At 42.5% G+C, this 23,893-nt stretch overlaps 1 protein-coding gene across 1 annotated transcript in view; it reads right to left on the bottom strand.

Moving 5' to 3' along the window:
- Positions 1 to 23,893, bottom strand: part of PANX1 (pannexin 1) — a 56,376-nt gene that overhangs the window by 18,132 nt on the left and 14,351 nt on the right. The window contains exon 2 of the mRNA XM_017873717.1: positions 5,774 to 5,913. Within this exon, the coding sequence (XP_017729206.1) occupies positions 5,774 to 5,913 (140 nt within the window). The remainder of the gene's footprint in view (positions 1 to 5,773; positions 5,914 to 23,893) is intronic.

Below are 23,893 nucleotides of genomic sequence, written 5' to 3'. Positions count from 1 at the left end.
ATGCAAGGATAGTTCAACATATGCAAATCAATACATTTGATATATCACATCAACAGAATGAAGGTCAAAAACCACTTGATCATTTCCATAGATGCCAAAAAAGGATTCAGTAACAGTCAATATTTCCTGATGATAAAAACCCTCAACAAACTGAGTACAGAAGGAACATACCTCAATATAATAAAGACCATTTATAACACAGCTGGTGTCACAAAGAATGGGGAAAAACTGAAATCGTTTCCTCTAAGATATGGAAGAAGACAAGGATGCCCGCTTCTAACACTTTTATTCAACACAGTAGTGGAAATCCTAGTCACAGTAATTCAACAAGAGAAAGAAAGGGCATCCAAATTGGAAAGGAAGAAATCAAATTATCCTTGCTTGCTGATAATATGATCTTATATAGAGAGAAATCTAGACTTCACCAATAAACTATTAGAACTGATAAATGAATCACTGAAGTTTCAGGATACAAAACCAACATACAAAAATCACAAGCATTTCTATATGCCAATAGCAAACAATCTGAAAAAGAAACTAAGAAAGTAAGTTCATTAACAAGAGCTATAAATAAAATACCTAGGAATAAACCTCAACAGAGAAGTGAAAGATCTCTACAATAAAAACTATAAAACACTAATCAAAGAAATTGAAGAGGACATAAATGAATTAAAAGATATTCCATGTTCATGAATTGGAAGGATTAATATTGTTAAAATGTTCACACTACCCAAAGCAAGTTACTGATTCAATGCAAAATGTATCAAGATATCAATGACATTCTTCATAGAAATAGAAAAAACAATCCTAAAATGTATATGGAAATACAAAAGACCCACAGTAGTCTGAGCAATTCTGAGCAAAAAGAACAAGGTTGGGGCATCACAATATCAAGTTATACCACAAAGCCATAGCAACCAAAATAGCATAGCACTGGCATAAAAACAGACACACAGACCAAGGAAACAGAATAGAGAACCCAGATATAAATCTACTCATTTATAGTCAATTCATTTTAACAAAGGTGCCAAAAAGATACAATACAGAAATGAACGTCTCTTCAATAAATGGTGCTAGGAAAACTGAGTATCCATACGCAGAAGACTGAACTCAGATCCCTGCTTCTCATATACAAAAATCTAACCAAAATAGATTAAAGACTTAAATACAAGACCTAAAACCATGAAACTACTAGAAGAAAACACTGGAGAAACACTCCAGGACGTGAGTCTGGATAAGCAATTTCTTGCGTAAGACCTCAGAAACACAAGCAACTACAGCAAAAATGGACAAGAAGGATCACTTCAAGCTAAAAAGCTTCTATGCAGCAAAGGAAACAATTAACATGATGAGACAATCCACAGAATGGGAGAAAATATTTGCCAACTATCCATCTGACAAGGGATTAATAACCAGAATATATAAGAAACTCAAACAACTCAGTATCAAGAAAAAAAAAAAAACCTTAAAAATGGGCAAAAAATCTGAATAGACATTTTTCAGAAGATGACATTCAAATGGCAAACAGGTATATGAAAAAAATGGTCAACATCATTGATCAGGAAAATGCAAATCAAAATCACAATGAGATATCACCTCACTCCAGGTAAAATGGCTTTTATCAAAAAGACAAAAAACAATGAATGCTGGTGAGGATGTGTAGAAAGGGGGACATTCTATACTCTTGGTAGGAATGTAAACTAGTATAGCCACTATGGAAAACGATATGGAGGTTCCTCAAAAAACTTAAAACAGAGCTACTATATGATACAGTAATCCCACTGCTGGGTATATATCCAAAAGAAAGGAAACAGAATATCAAAGTTATTTTTACCCCCATGTTTATTGCAGAGCTATTCACAATAGCAAAGATATGAAAATTGACCTAAGTGTCCATCATCCAATGAATGAATAAAGAAAATGTGGTACATATACACAATGGAATATTATTTAGCTGTTAAAAAAACATGAAATCCTATTAAATTCAGCAACATGGATGGATCTGGACAATGTCATGTTAAGTGAAATAAGCCAGGCACAGATAAGTACTTCATGTTCACACTTACATGAGAGCTTAAAAAAACTGATCTCATAAAGAATACAGTGAAGGTTACCAGAGGCTGGGAAGGGTAGTGGAAAGGGAGAATGGTTAATGGGTGTAAGTACACAGTTAGATAAAAGGAATAAGATCTAGGTTTAGATAGCAAGCTGACTATAGTTCATAATTTACTGTACATTTCAAAAGAACTATATGAATGGAATCAGAATGTTGCTAACACAAAGAAATGATAAATATTTAAGGTGATGGGTATCCCAATTACCCCGAATTGCTCATTATACATTGTATGCTTATATCAAAATATCACATGTATTCCACAAATATATACAACTATTATGCAACCATAAAAATTAAAAATAACAATAAGCCAGGTGTGGTGACTCACGCCTGTAATGCCAACACTCTAGAAGGCCAAGATGAGTGGATCTCTTGAGCTCAGGAGTTTGAGACCATTTCTACAAAAAATACAAAAATTAGCCAGGTGTGGTGGTGCATGTTTGTAGTCCCAGCTACTTGGGGGGCTGCGGCAGAAGAATCGCCTTACAACCAGAAGGTTGAGACTGCAGTGAGCCATGTTTGTGCCACTGCACTCCGGCCTGGGTGACAAAGTGAGACCCTATCTCAAAAAAAAAGAAGAGAAAAACAATTAAAAAAAAAAAAAAAAAAAAAAAAGATGGATGATAATTACACCCAGAAAATCCTCCAGAAAGGATTTATTTTTACTTCTGGCAGGCAAGTAGACCACACACTGGCAATCCCTGATCTCTGTCATTCAACTGCTATTGCAATGATTTAAATCAGGACTCTAGTCCCTATGGGAGCTAGATTAATTCTGGATTGCCCCTTATTCTCAAAGAACAGCCTTTCAGAGTCCCAAGCAAATGCCAAAGAGTGCTAATAAGGGTCCTTCCAACATGGCAGGTCCTGACTTCAATTTCGGTCCCCAGCCTTGTGAATCTGGCAAGAGCTCTGCTGAGAAACTCAGATGAACCTCCATTCAAACAAGCAGTCCTCCACTGCCAGAAAGAGGGCTTCTTAATCTCTCATCAATACCACGTAACTTAAGATTTGGCTACCCATACTGTTTCCAGATTTCCCCTTCCTTGACTAGAAGAGCAACGGGCTACAAGTCTGAAGATCTGAGCTCTGGTGTGTTAGTCAAGCAACTGGTCCTATGACCTTTAGGCTAGATCCCTCAAAGTTCCCTTACCCTTCAATGTAAAAGGCATCTGGATAAAATATCTGTTAGTTTATTCTTGCTCTAAAATAATTACTAACACGCCTGCCAACTCTTACATTAGACAATTCTCCTGTGGATCCATCAAAGCCAGCCCAGTGACTCACTAAAACTCTCCATTTTCATGAGAACACTATAACAAACAAACTGAAACTACAGTAAAAATTTGGATTTACAAAGCAAGCTGTTAAACTTTAGAACTGTGGCCATTCACACTGCAAGTCCTATTACATGTTGCCTTGGCTACTAAACCATGCAAAGCTGACAAGAACCCACCTATGGCTGAAAAATAAAGAGAAAAGCCCGACCTAAATGAAGAAAAGAGTCACTATAGGGTACCACTATGCAAAATGGCAAGCAATAAAGTTGGCACTTGAACAACATGAATTTGAACTACATGGGCCCACTTTTATGGGGCTTCTCTTCTGCCTCTACCACTCCTGATACAGCATGAACAACCTCTCCTCTTCCTCTTCCTCCTCAGCTACTCGACATAAAGACAATGAGGATGAAGACCTTTATGATGTTCTACTTCCACTTAATATTAGGTTGGAGCAAAAGTAATTGTGGGTTTTGCTATTCCTTTTATATATTTATTTAATTACTATTATTTTTTGGAGTCTCACTCTGTCTCCCATGCTGGAGTGATAGTGGTGTGATCTCTTCTCTCTTGAACCTCCACCTCCCGCATTCAAGTGATTCTCCTGCCTCAGCCTTCTGAGTAACTGGGACTATAGGCATGCACCACCATACCTGGCTTTTTTTTTTTTGAGATGGAGTTTCACTCTTGTTGCTCAGGCTGGAGTGCAATGGCACGATGTAGGCTCACTGCAACTTCCACTTCCCGGGCTCAAGCGATTCTCCTGCCTCAGCCTCCTGAGTAGCTGGGATTATAGGCGCCTGCTACCATGCCCAGCTAATTTTTGTATTTTTAGTAGAGATGGGGTTTCACCATGTTGGCCAGGCTGGTCTTGAACTCCTGACCTCAAGTGATCTGCTCGCCTCAGTCTCCCAAAGTGCTGGGATTACAGGCATGAGCCACCGTGCCCAGCCATGCCTGTCTAACTTTTGTATTTTTAGTAGAGACGGGGTTTTACCATGTTGTCCAGGCTGGTCTCAAACTCCTGACTTCAGGTGATCCGCCAGCCTCGCCCACCTTGCAATTACTTTTAATGGCAAAACCCATGATTACTTTTGCACCAACTATAAATATATTTTCTTTTCCTTATAATATTCTTAATAACATTTTCTTTTCTCTAGCTTACTTTATTGTAAGAATACAGTATATAATACACATAACATATTAAATATGTGTTAATTGACTGTTTCTGTTATTAGTAAGGCTTCCAGTCAACAGTAGGCTATCAGTAGTTAAGTTTTGGGGGAGTCAAATGTTACACACAAATTTGTGACTTTGCAGAGAGCCAGTGCCCCTGACCCCTATATTGTTCAAGGGTCAACTGTAAACAAACAAGAAGGAGAACAAGCCTGAGTCATAGCTCCCTTAAATCATTCCTTTTATGAGGAAGGATGCTGATGGTGTGTCTGGCAGCAGGTCAAAGCAGAAGAGAGTCAAACTTTGGCTTTTGGGTTTTCGAAAGCTAAAATTCTGTATTTTCTTCAGCAGAAAAGAATACCAGAAGATACACATTCTATTTGTTTTCACAATGGACAAAAGAAACAGTGGTTGAAATTAATGACAGGCTGAAACAAAGTCCTACTTTCATAATCACAGAGAAGACCTAATGCAATCACTTCATAACTCAGAGAACATTCTTCTGCACAAATTTGTCAACTGCTGCCTAAAGTCCTCACCGCATCCCCTGCCACCTGCAAGCACAAACCACCACTTCCCTGACGACAGAGCGCCTGACTGTACCCCTTCTCTATGGGAAGTGGAACCCAGACATTGGTGTCTCTTGTGTAGCAATCTCCCCTTCCCTGCAGTATCTGGATCTATCAAAAGCAAAGGGATCCATTCCAAAAGCAGTGATACAGCCAACACCCCCAGAGGGCCTCATCACTAGGCTTTTCGATGCTCCAGTAACATATCACCTAGAAGCAACTGAACTCTAGGTCAGTCCTTACTTTCTGCAAGAGACCCTGTGTGTGGTATAAAAGGCGCTAGCTGAGAAGCTATGCATGAATCCTAGCTCTGCCACTCAAAATGTACTAAGAACCTACTATAGGTCAGACATCCTGCTGAGCATTATGATATAAAGGTGACAAGACCCAGAAGGTGCCTGCTGTTATAGAGCTAAAACCCAAAGAACACTTCTGTTGCCCCATTGTGCTAAATGACGGTGCCTACACCAAGTCATTTCAGAGGTTCTTTTTGACTATAAGGTGTTACAGTTTTACATCGCGATATAGCCCTGGTTGGCTACAATATCTGTGTGGTCTTTGGCAGTCTCCCTGGGACTTAGTTTCCTTATCTATAAAGCAAACAGTTTCTATTTGGGAATGTCTCCCTTTACCTTATGCAGCCACAGTGGGAGGTTTCCAGAATCGCTCTGCAGTGAGTTCTTCTGCTGAACAGCAGCCCAGCAATATGAATCCACAAAGGCAGCCTGACGCCAGGAGAAAGAACTTGGAGAGAAACAGCTTATCTGTGTACCTGAGAAGCAAAACAGATAGTTTCCAATGAATGAAAACACAGCTACCTGGACCCTTGTCCCCATGTCACATGTTTTTAGTTTTTTAGTTTTGTCTAAGTTAGGGAGCACCAGGACAGGAGGTGGAGACATTAGGACAGAACTAAAAATAAACACCCAAGTTCTTATTAAAACAAAAGATCGCAGAGTGGTTTTGGCCAACACTGGTCATGATGGCAGCTTGGCCTCAGTTGGGGAAAAATTCTTAAAAGAAATAGAACTACCATACAAAGAAAAAGGAAGCAGGAAAAGAACCAGACCTAAAATGCATGAGGCAAGCATGGAGAGAGGTGGTTTAGTTTGGAGTAAGGATTGAGAAAAAGGAAAGGTTATGTGGGAGGGTCAGTGAGGCACCTGAATGCAGAAAATTGGACTAAAAAAAGTTCTTTTAGAACAAAGAAGCAAAGAACTATTAGCCTGAGGAAGAGAAAGCTGAAGGGAACATTTGGTAATAGAACACTGGATGGGAAATCAGTGGTTTTCTACCTCCTCTAACACTAAAGAAGAAACAGGCCTAAACTGCAGCCCAAGTTGTTTACATCAGGAAGGGAAATGCTCAAGACCGCAAACCTCCCAACAGCAGATGGGCGCTAGATGGAGAATGGGAAGACCTGGGTCCTGTCAGGGCTCTGCCATTTACTCGCTCTTCTGGGAAGGGACTCTGGGACTTGGTTTTCTCCTCTGCAAACTGAAGACTACATCTCTCTGTAGATGCTACTGTCACATCTGTAAAACCTACCATTTGGAAGACTCTTTGTGCTCCTGACACACACAGGCCATGGAGGGAAACTGACCAACAGGATTGTAAGGCTCAGGCAGAGCCGTGTCCTCCCGTTCCCACCAGTAGTAGCACAGGTGTTGGCGCTAAGCCTTGCCTGGCCCAGCCCTGATCCCCTGTCCCCACCTGGCACATTCAAGGGTGTGTGTGTCACAGGCATAGGGGTCAGAGCTAAGGCTCCATGACAGGCACACTCTCTTCCACATCCAACACAGCCTGGGAGTGTGCTCAGTGACTGGGCTCTGACGTGAGTCATATTTAAATTTGACTCTGCCACTCTCAGCAGGGTGAGTCACAGCTGGTAAGTCACTAACTTTCCAAAGCCTGGGATCTCTAAAATAAGAATGACATTAATAGTGTATCCACATTACAGATTTGTTGTGGTGACTACAAAAAAAAAAAAAAAAAAAAAAAAAAAAAAAAAAAACTTGCTGCAGCACTTGCTAGGGTGTCTGGTTCCCAGAAGTTGCTGAATTAGTGTTACATTTTCTAGATGAAGTAACAAGCGGATTCTCGTATTGCCTTAAAGACTGGGATGTGCCTACCATTCTCCCTTCCCACCCTATGGAGCAGGGATAGAGACAGTGGAAAGATACCAAGCTGGACTTCCCTAATCCCTGGCACATAAAAGGCCTCAACACTCATCTTTGCCTGGGGAGCGGGTGGCCTTTATGCTCATGGTACAAGACATAAGTGGTGGGGATGTTGTCAGGAGAGTGTATTCTTGTGGTAGGAGTGGTGTGTGGCAAGGCCCTGAGCACTTCTTCCCCATCAGGGACTTGTGCAGCCACAGACATCAAGAAAGGACTTCTTAGCAAAAGCCTTTGCAGGAAATCATCATGAAAAGTCACAAACATCAGCAAGTGTTCTATAAAGAGGTAGTTCTTGCCATTCAAGAATGGCTTAAATATGAGTGGGGGACAGGTAAGATATCTCAAGGTCCCTTCTGACTCTCTTATCCCATTACACTTAAGTTCTTAGAGTTTATTAAAAAAAAAAAAAATGAGTAGTCCAGACAGCAAAGGACTTGGAGCTAAGCTCACACAGCTCCTGCATCAGTGTGAAACGCTTCCTAAGCCAACCACCTACCAAGGCTTGTGAGGGCAACAGCAAATACCCGAGGGGATAGGCAGTCCTCAGGTTATAATCGGATGGTTTCTGGTAAGGTTGTTGATAAGCTGCTTGCTTGGGAACATCTGCCCGAGTACTTACTCATGAAAATGAATAATGCTGTTATGATTTCACAAAAGCCTGCCTGGCCCAGAATGTTCCTTAGGCAAAGTCCTCACAATGCAAGTATCCAACATTTATTAACATTCTTTCTATAGGAAAGAGTGCTTCAAGTTCTATATTGGGATCTCGAGGACCTCCCCCTCAAGGCAGCGGTAGAAACTCCTGGAGCAGAAATAACTACCTTTTTTTTTTTTTTTTTTTTTTTTGAGATGGAGTCTCGCTCTGTTGCCCAGGCTAGAGTGCAGTGGCACGATCCCAGCTCACTGCAAGATCCACCTCCCGGGTTCACACCATTCTCCTGCCTCAGCCTCCCGAGTAGCTGGGACTACAGGCGCCCGCCACCACACCCAACTAATTGTTTGTATTTTTAGTGGAGACGGGGTTTTCACCGTGTTAGCCAGGATGGTCTCGATCTCCTGACCTTGTGATCCGCCCGCCTCGGCCTCCCAAAGTGCTGGGATTACAGGCGTGAGCCATCGTGCCCGGCCATAACTATACTTTTTATACCAAAGCTTTTGCAAAAGAGGAAGAAGGAAAATATAACAGAGAGAGGAGGGCAGAAACATGTGACGCTCTTAATAAAAAGTCTTCATCTGGAATGGAAAGTCAGAAGAAAAGGCAGTGGGCAACTCATATTCACTAGACACCAACCAGCCCTTTAAATCATTACCTCATTTAAGCCTCACAACCAAGTGGAGAGACAGATCATTATCTTCCTTTTCCCCTGGAGTAAACCAAAGCTCCAAGTAGTTCAGTAATCCCCTTCCCAAGCTAGTGAATGGTAGCAGCATTCATTTAAATCTGTATCCAACTCCCAGTTTCTCTCAGCACTCCTCTCTAAGCCAGTCACCACTGCAAGGCCACCCTGGAGGAGCTCCTGGGGACCAGGGCTTTGTTGGAATGGGGGTGGTCTAAGTAGGTGTTTCCTCCAAGTGGCCGGGAAGGGGAGAGCTTCCTGGGAAGGGTCAAGGGCATACCTAGAAAAAGAACACACCAATCCCTAGGTATTGGGTATTCCCAGGCCAGAAATGGGAAACAAAGTCAGGGACGTCAGGAGCCAGCCAGGGAGGGGCAGGCAACAAATGGGGAGAAAAGAGCAGGAGTGAAGAGGGGGACAAAGCAGGAGGGTACAGGGGACCGGCACAGCTGGGCTCTGGGCCCACACCTTCACCCAGGCTGCCTAAAGGCACCTAAAGGCAGCAGGTTAGGGTGATCAGCTGCTGCCATGGGGCCAGGAAGCTTGGGACAGGGACCATCAGGATGCATTTTTTCAAATGTACTTCCATATCCTCTATCTCATTTACTCTTCAAGATAATATTGGGAGGTAAACACATTAGATCTTCGTGTGTTTTCCACGTAGTCTCTGAGTCAGAAGGGCTTCCAGTCTCTCCCTTCTCTACCTGTTTAAATTGTTGCCAAGTTATTCACCCTAGAGCTCAGTTCTATCTTGCCACTCCTGGGGCTCAACATTTTTCAGTGGTTCCCCACTGTCTGGGTTACAAATCCAAATCAGTGCAACTCAATGAAGGCTGTGGCTTGTACAGGCCTGATATGCACTCAGATCTATGCCTGACGTGATCCTCTCTGTCCGGAGGCCCTGTCGCCATTACCTGCTTGTTAAGTCAATGCCCCATACACACCACCTTCCTCAATGGCTCATCTTTCAAAGCGCTGTTCAGGCATCACCCACTTCACAAAGCTTCCTCCCCACTGACTTTCCACAGCGCTTTTCTGCACATCTTTAAATCAGAGATGTGCAGATAATCACTTTGAACCATGTTGCATAGACACCCACATATGTCCCATCTCCTCTAGTACTAGCTCAAGGTTTTACAGACAAGACATACTCTGTCTCTGAACATCATGCACCATCGTGTACCAAGCAACATGTCTGATGCTTTGAAAGTTTCAAAGTACTATCATAAACACTATCTCAATTAATGTTAAAGTATCCCCCAAAGATATCACTGTCCAACTCGATAGCTGACAAAAGAGAATCCCATGAGATTCCCAGCCACAGCCCCATGCTGTCTACCATGGTGTGTCAGCTTAACAAGTGTGTGCTACAATTTCTAGGGAACAGACTTTGCAAGATATGCACTGCCTTTTATTAATGTACAGGAAAGAAAAGAGTGTCAGGTTTATGCCAAGAACAAAGAATACTACTTCCACTTGGCTGAGAGTGCAGAGGCAGCTGTGGGCTTTACATTTATGTGTGTCTGGCCAAATATAATAAAAGATCACCAGGAGAAAACATGTGCTCACAAGGCCCAGAGGAAGTAGCCACAACATCCACTAAATAAGCAATCCATGCCACAGACATCTCCCCATCCACCCTCCTCCAGGTGCCTTGACCTGGAGCCTAGGGTGCTGGTCACACCTTCTGCCTGAGCAGCAGCGCAGGTGGCTCTTGGTGTAGCATAGACCTGTACCTATAGCTGATTAGAGAGTAACATAGCCTAAAGAGAAATAGGACTGGGGCTGGGGTAAGCAAGCCAGAGGTTTCTCAAAGACACCACAGCGGGATGCTTCCCCATTCTTGTTCCACTTCAGCGGAGGGCTTTGGCTTACTTTTGCTATGATCTACGCCCCCATTTTTTTTTGTTCCTCTCTTTTAATATGCTTGCTTTCATTCTCATGCATTACTAACATGGGGTTAGGTCCTGCACCTAGGCAGGAGAAGAGAACTAACCCTTGCTGTGTACTTTCACCCCCATTTTATTTTATTTTATTTTATTTTGTTTTATTTTTTATTATACTTTAAGTTCTAAGGTACCTGTGCACAACATGCAGGTTTGTTACATATGTATACATGTGCCATGTTGGTGTGCTGTACCCATTAACTCATCATTTTCATTAGGTATATCTCCTAATGCTATCCCTCCCCCCAACCCCCAACCCACGACAGGCCCCAGTATGTAGTGTTCCCCACTCTGTGTCCAAGTGTTCTCATTGTTCAATTCCCNATTTTTTCATGTGTCTGTTGGCTATATGAATGTTGTCTTTTGAGAAGTGTCTGTTCATATCCTTTTCCCACATTTTGATGGGGTAGTTTGATATTTTCTTGTCAATCTGTTTAAGTTCTTTGTAGATTCTGGATACTAGCTCTTTGTCAGACGAGTAGATTGCAAAAATTTTCTCCCATTCCGTAGGTTGCCTGTTCACTCTGATGGTAGTTTCTTTTGCTGTGCAGAAGCTCTTTAATTAGATCTCATTTCTCAATTTTGGCTTTTGTTGCCATTGCTTTTGGTGTTTTAGACATGAAGTCCTTGCCCACGCCTATGTCCTGAACGGTATTGGCTAGGTTTTCTTCTAGAGTTTTTATGGTTTTAGGTCTAACATTTAAGTCTTTAATCCATCTTGAATTAATTTTTGTATAAGGCGTAAGGAAGGGATCTAGTTTCAGCTTTCTACATATGACTAGCCAGTTTCCCCAGCACCATTTATTAAATACGGAATCCTTTCCCCTTTTCTCGTTTTTGTCAGGTTTGTCAAAGATCAGATGGTTTTAGATGTGTGGTATTATTTCTGAGGGCTCTATTCTATTCCATTGGTCTAAATCTCTGTTTTGGTACCAGTACCACGCTGTTTTGCTTACTGTACCCTTGTAGTATAGTTTGAAGTCAGGTAGCATGATGCCTCCAGCTTTGTTCTTTTGGCTTAGGATTGTCTTGGCAATGTGGGCTCTTTTTTGTTTCCACATGAATTTTAAAGTAGTTTTTTCCAATTCTGTGAAGAAAGTCACTGGTAGCTTGATGGGGATGGCATTGAATCTATAAATTACCTAGGGCAGTATGGCCATTTTCACGATATTGATTCTTCCTATCTATGAGCAAGGAATATTCTTCCATTTGTTTGTGTACTCTTTTATTTCATTAAGCAGTGGTTTGTAGTTCTCCTTGAAAAGGTCTTTTACATCCCTTGTAAGTTGGAATCCCAGGTATTTTATTCTCTTTGAAGCAACTGTGAATAGGAGTTCATTCATGATTTGGCTGTTTCTCTGTTATCGGTGTATAAAAATGCTTGTGATTTTTGCACATTGATTTTGTTTCCTGAGACTTTGCTGAAGTTGCTTATCAGCTTAAGGAGATTTGGGGCTGAGACAACGGGGTTTTCTAAATATACAATCATGTCATCTGCAAACAGGGACAATATGACTTCCTCTTTTCCTAATTGAATGCCCTTTATTTCTTTCTCCTGCCTGATTGCCCTGGCCAGAACTTCTAACACTACGCTGGATAGGAGTGGTGAGAGAGGGCATCCCTGTCTTGTGTCAGTTTTCGAAGGGAATGCTTCCAGTTTTTGCCCATTCAGTATGATATTGGCTGTGGGTTTGTCAAAAATAGTTCTTATTATTTTGAGATACGTCTCATCAATATGTAGTTTATTGAGAGTTTTAAGCATGAAGGGCTGTTGAATTTGTCAAAGGCCTTTTCTGCATCTATTGAAATAATCATGTGATTTTTGTCTTTGGTTCTGTTTATATGATGGATTATGTTTACTGATTTGCATATGTTGAACCAGTCTTGCATCCTAGGGATGAAGCCAACTCGATCGTGGTGGATAAGTTTTCTGATGTGCTGCTGGATTCAGTTTGCCAGTATTTTACTGAGGATTTTTGCATCGATATTCATCAGGGATATTGGTCTAAAATTCTCTTTTTTTGTTGTGTCTCTGCCAGGCTTTGGTATCAGGATGATGCTGGCCTCATAAAATGAGTTAAGGAGGATTCCCTCTTTTTCTACTGATTGGAATAGTTTCAGAAGGAATGGTACCAGCTCCTCTTTGTACCTCTGGTAGAATTCAGCTGTGAATCTATCTGGTCCTGGACTTTTTTTGGTTGGTAGGCTCTTAATTATTGCCTCAATTTCAGAGCCTGTTATTGGTCTATTCAAGGATTCAACTTCTTCGTGGTTTAGTCTTGGGAGGGTGTATGCGTCCAGGAATATATCCGTTTCTTCTAGATGTTCTAGTTTATTTGCATAGAGGTGTTTATAGTATTCTCTGATGGTAGTTTGTATCTCTGTGGGATTGGCAGTAATATCCCCTTTATCATTTTTTACTGCATCTATTTGATTTTTCTCTCTTTTCTTCTTTATTAGTCTTGCTAGTGGTCTATCAATTTTGTTGATCTTTTCAAAAAACCAGCTCCCGGATTCATTGCTTTATGAATCTGAGTGGTCTTGTACTGGGTGCATATATATTCAGGATAGTTAGCTCTTCTTGTTGAATTGATCCCTTTACCATTATGTAATGGCCTTCTTTGTCTCTTCTGATCTTTGTTGGTTTAAAGTCTGTTTTACAGAGACTAGGATTGCAACCCCTGCTTTTGTTTGTTTTCCATTTGCTTGGCAGATCTTCCTCCATCCCTTTATTTTGAGCCTATGTGCGTCTCTGCACATAAGATGGATCTCCTGAATACAGCACACTGATGGGTCTTGACTCTTTATCCAATTTGCCAGTCTGTGTCTTTTAATTAGAGCATTTAGCCCATTTACATTTAAGGTTAATATTGTTATATGTGAATTTGATCCTATCATTATGATGTTAGCTGGTTATTTTGCTTGTTAGTTGATGCGTTTCTTCCCAGCATCAATGGTCTTTACATTTTGGCATGTTTTTGCAGTGGCTGGTACTGGTTGTTCCTTTCCATGTTTAGTGCTTCCTTCATGAGCTCTTGTAAGGCACGGCTGGTGGTGACAAAATCTCTCATAATTTGCTTGTGTGTAAAGGATTTTATTTCTCCTTCACTTACGAAGCTTAGTTTGGCTGGATATGAAATTCTAGGTTGAAAATTCTTTTCTTTAAGAAGGTTGAATATTGGCCCCCACTCTCTTCTGGCTTGTAGAGTTTCTGCCGAGAGATCTGCTGTTAGTCTGATGGGCTTCCCTTTGTGGGTAACCCTTTGTGGGTAATTCTCTCTGGCTGCCCTTAATCTTTTTTCCTTCATTTCAACTTTGGTGAATCTGACAATTATGTGTCTTGGAGTTGCTCTTCTTGAGGAACACCTTTTTGGCATTCTCTGTATTTCCTGAATTTGAATGCTGGCCTGCCTTGCTAGGTTGGGGAAGTTCTCCTGGATAATATCCTCAAGAGTGTTTTCCAACTTGGTTCCATTCTCCCTGTCCCTTTCAGGTACACCAATCAGATGTAGATTTGGTCTTTTCACATAGTCCCATATTTCTTGGAGGCTTTGTTCATTTCTTTTTACTCTTTCTTCTCTAAACTTCTCTTCTCACTTCATTACATTCATTTGATCTTCAATCACTGATACCCTTTCTTCCAGTTGATCGAATCAGCTATTGAAGCTTTTGTATGCATCACGTAGTTCTCGTGCCATGGTTTTCAGCTCCATCAGGTCATCTCTACGCTGTTTATTCTAGTTAGCCATTTGTCCAATCTTTTTTCAAGGTTTTCATCTTCTTTGCGATGGGTTTGAACATCCTCCTTTAGCTCAGAGAAGTTTGTTACTACCGATCTTCTGATGCCTTCTTCTCTCAACTTATCAAAGTCATTCTCTGTGCAGCTTTGTTCTGTTGCTGGCAAGGAGCTGTGTTCCTTTGGAGGAGAAGAGGTGCTCTGATTTTCAGAATTTTCAGCTTTTCTGCTCTGGTTTCTCCCCACCTTTGTGATTTTATCTACCTTTGGTCTTTGATGATGGTGACATACAGATGCAGTTTTGGTGTGGATGTCCTTTCTGTTTGTTAGTTTTCCTTCTAACAGTCAGGACTCTCAGTTGCAAGTCTGTTGGAGTTTGCTGGAGGTCCACTCCAGACCTTTTTTGCCTGGGTATCACCAGCCGAAGCTGCAGAACAGCAAATATTGCAGAAAGGCAGATGTTGCTGCCTGATCGTTCCTCTGGAAGCTTCGTGTCAGAGGGCACCCGGCCATATGAGGTGTCAGTCGGCCCCTACTGGGAAGTGCCTCCCAGTTAGGCTACTCAGGGGTCAGGGACCCATGTGAAGAGGCAGTCTGTCCATTCTCAGATCTCAAACTCCGTGCTGGGAGAACAACTACTCTCTTCAAAACTGTCAGACAGGGACATTTAAGTCTGTAGAAGTTTCTGCTGCCTTTTGTTCAGCTATGCCCTGCCCCCAAAGGTGGAGTCTACAGAGGCAGGCAGGCCTCCTTGAGCTGCCGTGGGCTCCACTCAGTTCCAGCTTCCCAGCCACTTTATTTACCTACTCAAGACTCAGCAATGGCGGATGCCCTGCCCCCAGCCTTGCTGCCACCTTGTAGTTCAATCTCAGACTGCTGTGCTAGCAGTGAGAGAGGCTCTGTGGGCGTGGGACCCTCTGAGCCAAGCATGGGATATAATCTCCTGGCGTGCTGCTTGCTAAGACCGTTGGAAATGCACAGTATTAAGGTGGGAGTGACCCGATTTTCCAGGTGCCATCTGTCATGGCTTCCCTTGGCTAGGAAAGGGATTTCCCCGACCCCTTGTGCTTCCCAAGTGAGGCGATGCACTGCCCTGCTTCAACTCACACTCCCTGGGCTACACCCACTGTTTAACAAGCACCAGTGAGATGAACCCAGTACTTCAGTTGGAAATGCAGAAGCCACCCGTCTTCTGCATAGCTCATGCTGGGAGATGTAGACTGGAGCTGTTCCTATTTGGCCATCTTGGAACCTCCCCTCACCCCCATAATACAGGTGAGGAAAGTGAGGTGTGAGGCACTGTGATCTCATGGCTAGTGGGTTGTGAAGCTGGGATGTCAACTCAGCTCTCTCTACCTTCTAAACACAAGGAAGAGGAGGTGAAAAGCATAAATTATTAAAGAAATTCAGGTCAGAGATGGAGGGATGAGAAGGAAGGAGCCAGGAGAGAAAATCCTGGGGTTGCTGTTCTGGAGGCACAACGGCAAAACAGAGAATATGATAATGATTACATCAAGTACAATCATTAGCATATACACACTACTTTAAAAGTCTGCAAAATGTTTTTACTTTATAAAACAAAAAGTTGGTTTAATTCACCTTAATGTAAATTGTAGACACACATACCCCATACATATGGGATCCAAGTAGATTATATTACAACCCATAAAGCACCAAACTTGAAAGGTCTGGCTATATTTTAACGTTGCCAAAAGATCTGAAAACTACTCTATTATAAATTCTCAGTGAGAACAATCATACAAAGAGGATCCTGAATGTGTGGTATAGAGAAGAGATAGACAGTGGTCAGCTCTGAAAACAAAAACACAGAAAAGCAACAAGCACTCAGAAGGATGAAACAGGTCTGAATTTGTTTAAAGTACCTCTAACCCCAACATAATAAGACCAAATGACGTTTGCCCCGAAGGGTATTCTGGCCCAATACTTATAGTTCCCAACTATCATAAAATACAGTAATGTTACAAGAATCTCAGAATAACTTCTCTTACTAAAAACAAGCCAAATTCCTCTCCTTTTACCTTTCCAGCAGACTTCAATCCAAACCCATCTTTAGCTTCAAACACATGAAATTAAATATATTCCGGAAGTCCCAAATTGTCCATTACTGCCTTCACTTTTCCTCTGCGGGAACTGACTCTGACGCACACGCATGTTTTAAACCAGTGAGAAAATATAAGTACCCTCTGCAGCCCAACCTAAAAAATGGAATTGAAATACTTCTTTTTTTTTTTTTTCCTTTAAACCACGTTGGTTCACCAGGTCTTTCTTTCCCACAGCTAAGCCTGGCTTTTAAAGAAAACACATCAGGGCTAACAACTGCTCCTTAGCTAAAGCTGGGCATCATCAAATGTTTCCTTTTAAATGAGTTACAAGAAGCCCCAGATGCTTCCCTCCCTATTCCTGTTGAATAGAGCAACAAATAACTCCAGGGCATTTTAGAATGAATGGTTTGCCCCTGTGAGTCCAAAAGATCAGACATGGCACTTTCAAGACAGCACTGCCCTCACCAGACGGAGGGAAGAATTAATAGTCTGTACCTGCCAAACACATGGTCCAAGGTGTGACCACTCAACCCCACAGCCAAAGAGGACAAACAACCACGCTGCTGGGCCTCAGAAGGCAACCTACGAGGCTTATCTAATTTAATTGGGAATGATGGCGTGAGCAACAGCAGCCTGCTACATGCAGGAACAGAAATGAGGAGGCTGGGCTGCAGATTACAGCCACAAGCAACCACGAAGACAGGATGACACCCACAAGAACCGACAGACAAGAAAACTAAGTAGCAGTTTAAGGGGTTTCCTCCCTGTGTTAGCAAGTCCAGTCCCTCGCACACCCACAAGGTCTAAACCACACAAAAAACCCATACAATTCCAATGTAAATGTCACCACTGTCTAGTGGAAAAAAAAGTTCATGACCTGGGTACCAGGGAAAAAAAGGCATCAGAAGAACTCAACGGTATATTAAGATGAAAGTACTGGATGTATTTAAATATATATTTTTTACTTTTGTCATTAGATTACAGATGATAAATACAGATTTTCAAACATACAGAAAATAATGTAACAGACACTTAAGAGTTTAAATCAATACTGACATTTTGCTCTATTTACCTCATCTTTTTAAAATTGAATATTTTATTTTGAAAATTTTTTCAGACCTACCAAAAGATTACAAGACTATTACAATGAAATCTGATATACCCAGCACTTAAATTCAACCAGTGTTAACACTCTGCCACACACCCTCTCTCTCTATGTATATTATAATATATCCTTTACTTTTCTGAACCACTTAAGAGTTTGTTACAGAGATCTTGACCCTTTATTCTCAAAAGTGTGTATCTTCTAAAACAAGGATATTCTCTTTAAATAATCTAGTGCAATTACCAAAGTTCTTAAAATACCAGATACAAGCAATTATCTATAGTTAGATCTCCCAAACAAGCCTTATAGCAACTGTTTTTATCCAACCAGGATCCAGTCCTGCCCTACACACTGCACTAGTTGTCCTGAGTCACCTTATCCTGGAACGGTTCCACAGTCTTTCTCTGTCATTTGTGACCCTAACATGTGTGGCGAGCATCATCTGTTTAATGCAATGCTCCTCAATTTGGGTTTGTCTGATTGTTTCTCCACACTCCAATCCAGGTTCTGCATTGCTGGCAGGAATCCCGAGGAAGGGCTGTGGGTCCTCAGGACAGCACCCCAGGAGCATCGGATTACCCTTCCCCCATAACTAGGCAATGTCAGCTATGGTGGGCACTTAGTCAAGGTGCTGTCTGCTAGGTCTCTTCTGCTGTAAAAGTGTCTTTCCCCCTTTGCAATGGTAAGAGGTCTGTGGAGGGACCCTCGGAGACAGGGTCAACATTGTATTCCAGAACACACTTTCACCCAGTGGTGAATCAAATACTTTGATGTGGTTGCAAAATAAAGTTTTTTTTTCAAACTTGATCCGTTCCTTCTACATACATTAGTTGCAATGGATTAAGAGGAGCTTTCTCTTAATTTTTTACTATCAATATGGACTCATGTAATCCTCTGTTATTCAATATTTTATAATCCATTACTGTTATTCACTATGATGTTCAAATGGTTCCTGTCAAACTAGCTCCTGTGTCCTTTGACATGTTCCCCTGTTCCTGAGCAGTCCCATGCATCCTGGTACAAAATGTTCTGGGCTTGTCGTGTACTTTCTGTTTCCACTCCACAATTGACCATTTCCGCAAAGAGCTCTGGGTTCCTTTTGGTAGGTAAAGAAATTTTAAAACCATTATTTGGGTGCTCAACGTGCTCCTTGTTACTAAGATGTCATTGTTCCTAGGCCCTTCAGCAGAAACTAGAAAAGAAATCTTTTATAAAAAATTGTAAACTGAAACAGAAACTTTTACTTCTAATCCACTACCACTGGGTTCTTCTTCATCTTCCCCCATCCCATGTTCGTTCTTTCTTCTTTCACAGTGAGAATCCTGGCTCCCAACAGTATCTATAGTTATTCATTTACTCAATCCCAAACTGTACACAAAATAATTTCAGAATTCTTAAAGCAAAGGTAGTTTCTGATTTTTCATTTTAAAAGGTTTATTCTGGACACTATGTCAATAACTATCTGGGGTCAAGAACAGAAGCAGAGACCAGACAGGAATCTACTGCAATAACTCAGGAGATGGTATGAAGATACAGTCACAGCACATGTCTGCAAGGAATCTCTTCTATCACCTCTAGGTCCGAGCCTGGCACAGGCTGAAGATTTTGGTTCCATGAAATGAAGATGAATGCAAAAAGCTAGATAGAAGGCATAAAAGAAAAACAAATATCTCTGCTACACAACTATTGATATGTTCACAAACATGTTCTGCAAAGTCATGAAAATAACAGTGCTTATGGAGCATATAGGTTTGGGGCAGATCACCGGAAAATCTACGCAATTTTTTTTTTTAACCAAGAGCACTAGAATCCTGATAAAAACACGCTTGCACAATCAAGGGGTATATAAAAAAAGGTTGAGGCTGCCGAGTTACACACGTAAGGACTAAATGCACAAAGAACAGAGCGCACTGTATAATAGCATTTCTAAGATGGAGCACATGGTCAAACAAAGCCAAGGGGAAAGCGGGGGTAGAAGGTGCAGACAGGCCATGGGGGCTGGGTGGAGTGGAGAAGGATGGGCACTGTGGAATGCAAGGCCAGCCCGTAACACAAGCAGCAGCAAGAAAGGGCCAGCACCAATCTCCCCAGAAACCTGGTCCTGAGCTCTAGGCCCAAGTTCATTAAAAACCACAGAGCTAACAAGACTAGCCACCTACAGTCAATGGCTGGAGTGTGAGAACCCTACCCAGAGCACCTAAGGCTACTCTGTGTGGAGTTGGAAAGACTGCTGGCAGGGTGGAGGGGACTGGCAGCGTGGCGTTCACCTGGTGGGGACAGAAGCTGGACCCATGGAAGGAAAGGGCCAGATCAAAAAAATGACATCATCAAAAATGTCACAACAGGAATGTGACATGTGAGAGCTGGGAAGTGAATCCTTGCAGCAATCCCAGACTGGTCACATGTTCCCTAGAGGAAATGTGCTTGGTCTTGGTTTTTGCATTATAAGAAATGAATGATGGAAAAAAATGGGGAGGGGGAGGAAGAGGGATTGACTTCAGAAAAATGTTAAAGGAACAGACTATTTAAGGTCAAGGGGCAGCTTTAATAGATTTCTTCAAGCAGAAGAAGGGTTAGAACAAAATTACTCTTCAGCTGGTCTTCACTGACACAAAGGCCTAATGTGCATGATACAAGTGGAAATCCAGTTAGATATGGGTGAGGAGGACTGGGCACCACGGGTCACCCCTATAATCCCAGCACTTTGGGAGGATTGCTTGAGGCCAGGAGTTTGAGACCAGTCTGGGCAATAAAGTGAGACCCCGTCTCTACAAAAAAATTTAAAAATTAGCTAGGCGTGGTGGCGTGTGCCTGTGGTCCCAGCTACATCGGAGTCTGAGGCAGGAGGATCACTTGAGCCCCAGAGGTCAAGGCTGCGGCGAGCCGTGTTCACACCACTACACTCCAGTCTGGGCAATATAGAGAGACACTGTCTCAAAAAAAAAAAAAAAAAAAAAAAAAAAACACGGGAAAGCACCTTTTACTTTAAAGGGGAAAAGTTAGGAAAGTCTTCTATAAATAGAGGTTCTCTGGAGTCTTTATTCCTGAATGTTGCTTTAAAAAAGATTCTATTATATTCAACAGACATTCGGTTTTCTCTTTTACTTCCCAGCAACTTAATCTCTCTGAGGTTTTCTCATTAGTAAAACCTCATAGAATTCCTATGAGGGTTAAATAAAATGTCTGCTATAGTACCAGCACACAGTAAGAATTCAGTAAATAGGAACTAGTATTTTTATTTCTTTGTCAGGGACCATAGTAAGCACTGGAGATAGAAGAACGGAGGGCTCCCTTGTCGCATCCTCTATTATTTTCTTCCCTGCACTTATCATGAATTTCATATTTATTTGTTTACCCATCTGTCTTTTCGTCTAAAATACTAGAGCAAACACATCATGAAAGCAGGCCTCCTTGGATAACCGGGATGTTAGATTTAAAGCGGCCACAGCCTGAAACTAGATCCAACTTCATTAAGTCCTTTTGCATCAACTCTCCTTCAAAGATGCCTTTTAAAAGCTGGGTTTTGTAGTTCTTGCAACAAAGAAATCCTTTTGTGCAGGACAAGGCCTTGAGTGTTTAAATTCAGTACTGAATCAAAGATTAGTGACTCTGGCAACATGAAAAGGACTTACAACGACTGTTACTATTATGTAGACAACTGGTCATGAGACCTCTTTGCAAACAAGGGCATTCTAAATAGACAAAAACCCAAGACAGATGCAGATGCTAGAATGGCAAATGCTTTTTCAAGGAACCTCAAAAAAGAAAAGGACACCCACACTTTTTCATCAGAGATGGGTATTTAACGCCACACGGCCTTTGTGCCAGCAGCACGCCCTCCCCAGGGCTCCATTCTTCCCATTTCTACATGGGGCAACAGAGCACAGGTATTCTCCCTAAGGCACTCAGCTCAACAGTGTGGAGCTTAACCCAAAAAGCATTCACTGGGTACCTACTATGTACATGGTACCATATGCAATGCAAGGGATTCAAAGATAAAGAAGACATGGTCCCGGCCCTCCAAGGACTTACAGTCCGGTGGAGGCGGTCAAGGATATAAACCACCAATTATTGTGGATGAAAACAAATCACATAAGGGTAATGGCTGAACCATGACAAATGCTCATATTCAAAGGAGAAGAGGAGGGGACCCAGGCTGGGAAAACAGCACAAGCAAATACTGAGTCTTTAAAACTGACAGCCCATTTAGGACAGGAAGCAGACCACTGTGCCCAGAGCACACAGTCAAGCTGGGGTCAGATAAAGGACATCCTGGGGTGGCAGGCTGGTAAGTCCAGACTTAAATTCATGAGTAAAGGCAAGGAGGGTTTGGCAGGTGAGGGTGGGGAGCCGTGCTTTACGTTTTCAAGTCCCCAGTGGTGCTATAATCCATACACCCACGTTCCTAATGACCAGCTGAGGCTGCAGTGCTGAACCGAGGGTGAGGTTGGTGGTGGCACTTAACAGACTAGGAACCCTCCCCAGCAGGAATCCAAGGGATGGGGAAGATAATCCCAGTGCAGCAGAGCCGGAGACCCAGGACAAACCAGCAGCTTCTGAGCTGGGCTGTGAGCTTGCCCCATGCAGTCCTGTTTCCCTCAGACATATGACAGGAAGAGGCAGAGAGCACACAGCAGTGCCTGAGAACCCAGGCTCTGGAAAGAACAATGCACTCCAGCCCCACTCTGTGTGCCCCAGACACATTCCCCAACCCCAGCAGCCCCAGGTCCTCACCTGCCAAAGGGTCAAAACAGGATTAGGGGATGTTTAGCAGCTAACCTGAGGTGAGTGCTTCCTACGTAGCAGACACTGTTCCAGTGCTTCACGTGCTAATTTATTTAATTCTCACCCTGTGACACAGGTGAGAATTCTATCACTGCCCCATTTACTGACAAGGAGGCTAGGCACTGAGAAATTCCAGAATTCGTCCAAGGTCTCACAATGAATGTGTGCTGTGCCAGAACTGGAACCCAGGAAGTCTGGCTTTATAACTCATGCCTTAATCACTATTCCACACAGTCTCTCAAAAATGAAAATCTATTTTGAAGGATTGGTGCTGGGAAAAATATCATGCTTAAAGGACCTAGCCACAAGGTCATTCATTGACTAGGGCTAATATACGGTGGCTGTTAGTTAACACTGGTCCTAAGGACAGCAGGGGAAGGCACCAAGAGTGAATGCCTGCGTGCAGTGGGGCCTCAGCAGTGTTTCCCCTTGGGACACCCACTGCTTTGGCTGTCTACCTCCAGGGCTCTGGCCAGGCCCCTAGGGACTTCTCACAGGCCCTCAGCAGACAGGACTTCCTGTTCTGCCAGTACTGAAAGCCAACTGCTAGGACCCATCTAGGACTAGGCACCCACACCAGACCTGACCCATGGCTGCCAGGCACAGCCCTCCTCCTTACCATACACCGGGCTGGCCTGGCTTGGAAAGCTGTCATGAAGCCTCAGAGCAGACTCACTGATGTGACCAGCTCAGGTCCCTCCCAAATCAGCTCCAGCATCCCTGGTGCCAAGCAAGTCACTCACTTAGATTGCTGAGCTTCAGTTTCCCTGCTCATAGTTCTAATATTTTATAACTGTAATTTACCTAGGTATCTACTCACATGTAAAACATGTAAAACAGGAGGGAGGAATCCGGCATGCCTATGGAGCTCCCAGTAAAGGCTCCCGATAAATTTTTAGGAAACAAAGTACCACAATGGATTCCAAGATACACAGTCATGCACCATACAACAGTGTTTCAGTCAATGAGGGACTGTGTATAAAATGGTGGTCCTGTAAGATTGTAATGCCATATTTTTACTAGAGTAAAAATATTTTCTATGTTTAGGTATGTTCAGATACACAAATACTTACCACTGTGTTACAACTGCCTACAGTATTCACAGGTCTGCAGTCTAAAAACAAAACTATGCCATCTAGGTTTGTGTGTTTGCTCTGGTGTTTGCACAACAATGAAATTGCGAGATGACTCATTTCTCGGAATGTATCCCATTGTTAAAGAATGCTCTATTAGTGAAGGTTCTCTAAAGGGACGGAACTAATGGAATAGATACACATGTATGAAGGGAAGTTTATTAACTCACACGATCACAAGGTCCCACAATAGGCTGCCTGCAGGCTGAGGAGGAAAGAATCAGTCTGAGTTCCAACACTGAAGAACTTGGAGTCTGATGTTTGAGGGCAGGAAGCAGCCAGCACAGGAGGAAGATGAAGGCTGGGAGGGTTGGCCAGTCTCTCTTCACATTTTTCTGCCTGCCTATATTCTAGCCTTGTTGGTAGTTGATTAGATTGTACCCACCCAGATTAAGGGTGGGTCTGCCTTTCCCAGCCCACTGATTCAAATGTTAATCTTTTTTCAGTATTAACCATCACAGATGCAT

The sequence above is a fragment of the Rhinopithecus bieti genome, unplaced genomic scaffold, assembly GCF_001698545.2.
Source record: "Rhinopithecus bieti isolate Rb0 unplaced genomic scaffold, ASM169854v2 scaffold_8678, whole genome shotgun sequence".
NCBI lineage: Eukaryota > Metazoa > Chordata > Mammalia > Primates > Cercopithecidae > Rhinopithecus > Rhinopithecus bieti.
The sequence above is the reverse complement of the archived record's forward strand: the minus strand, read 5'-3'. Positions and strand labels throughout refer to the sequence as shown.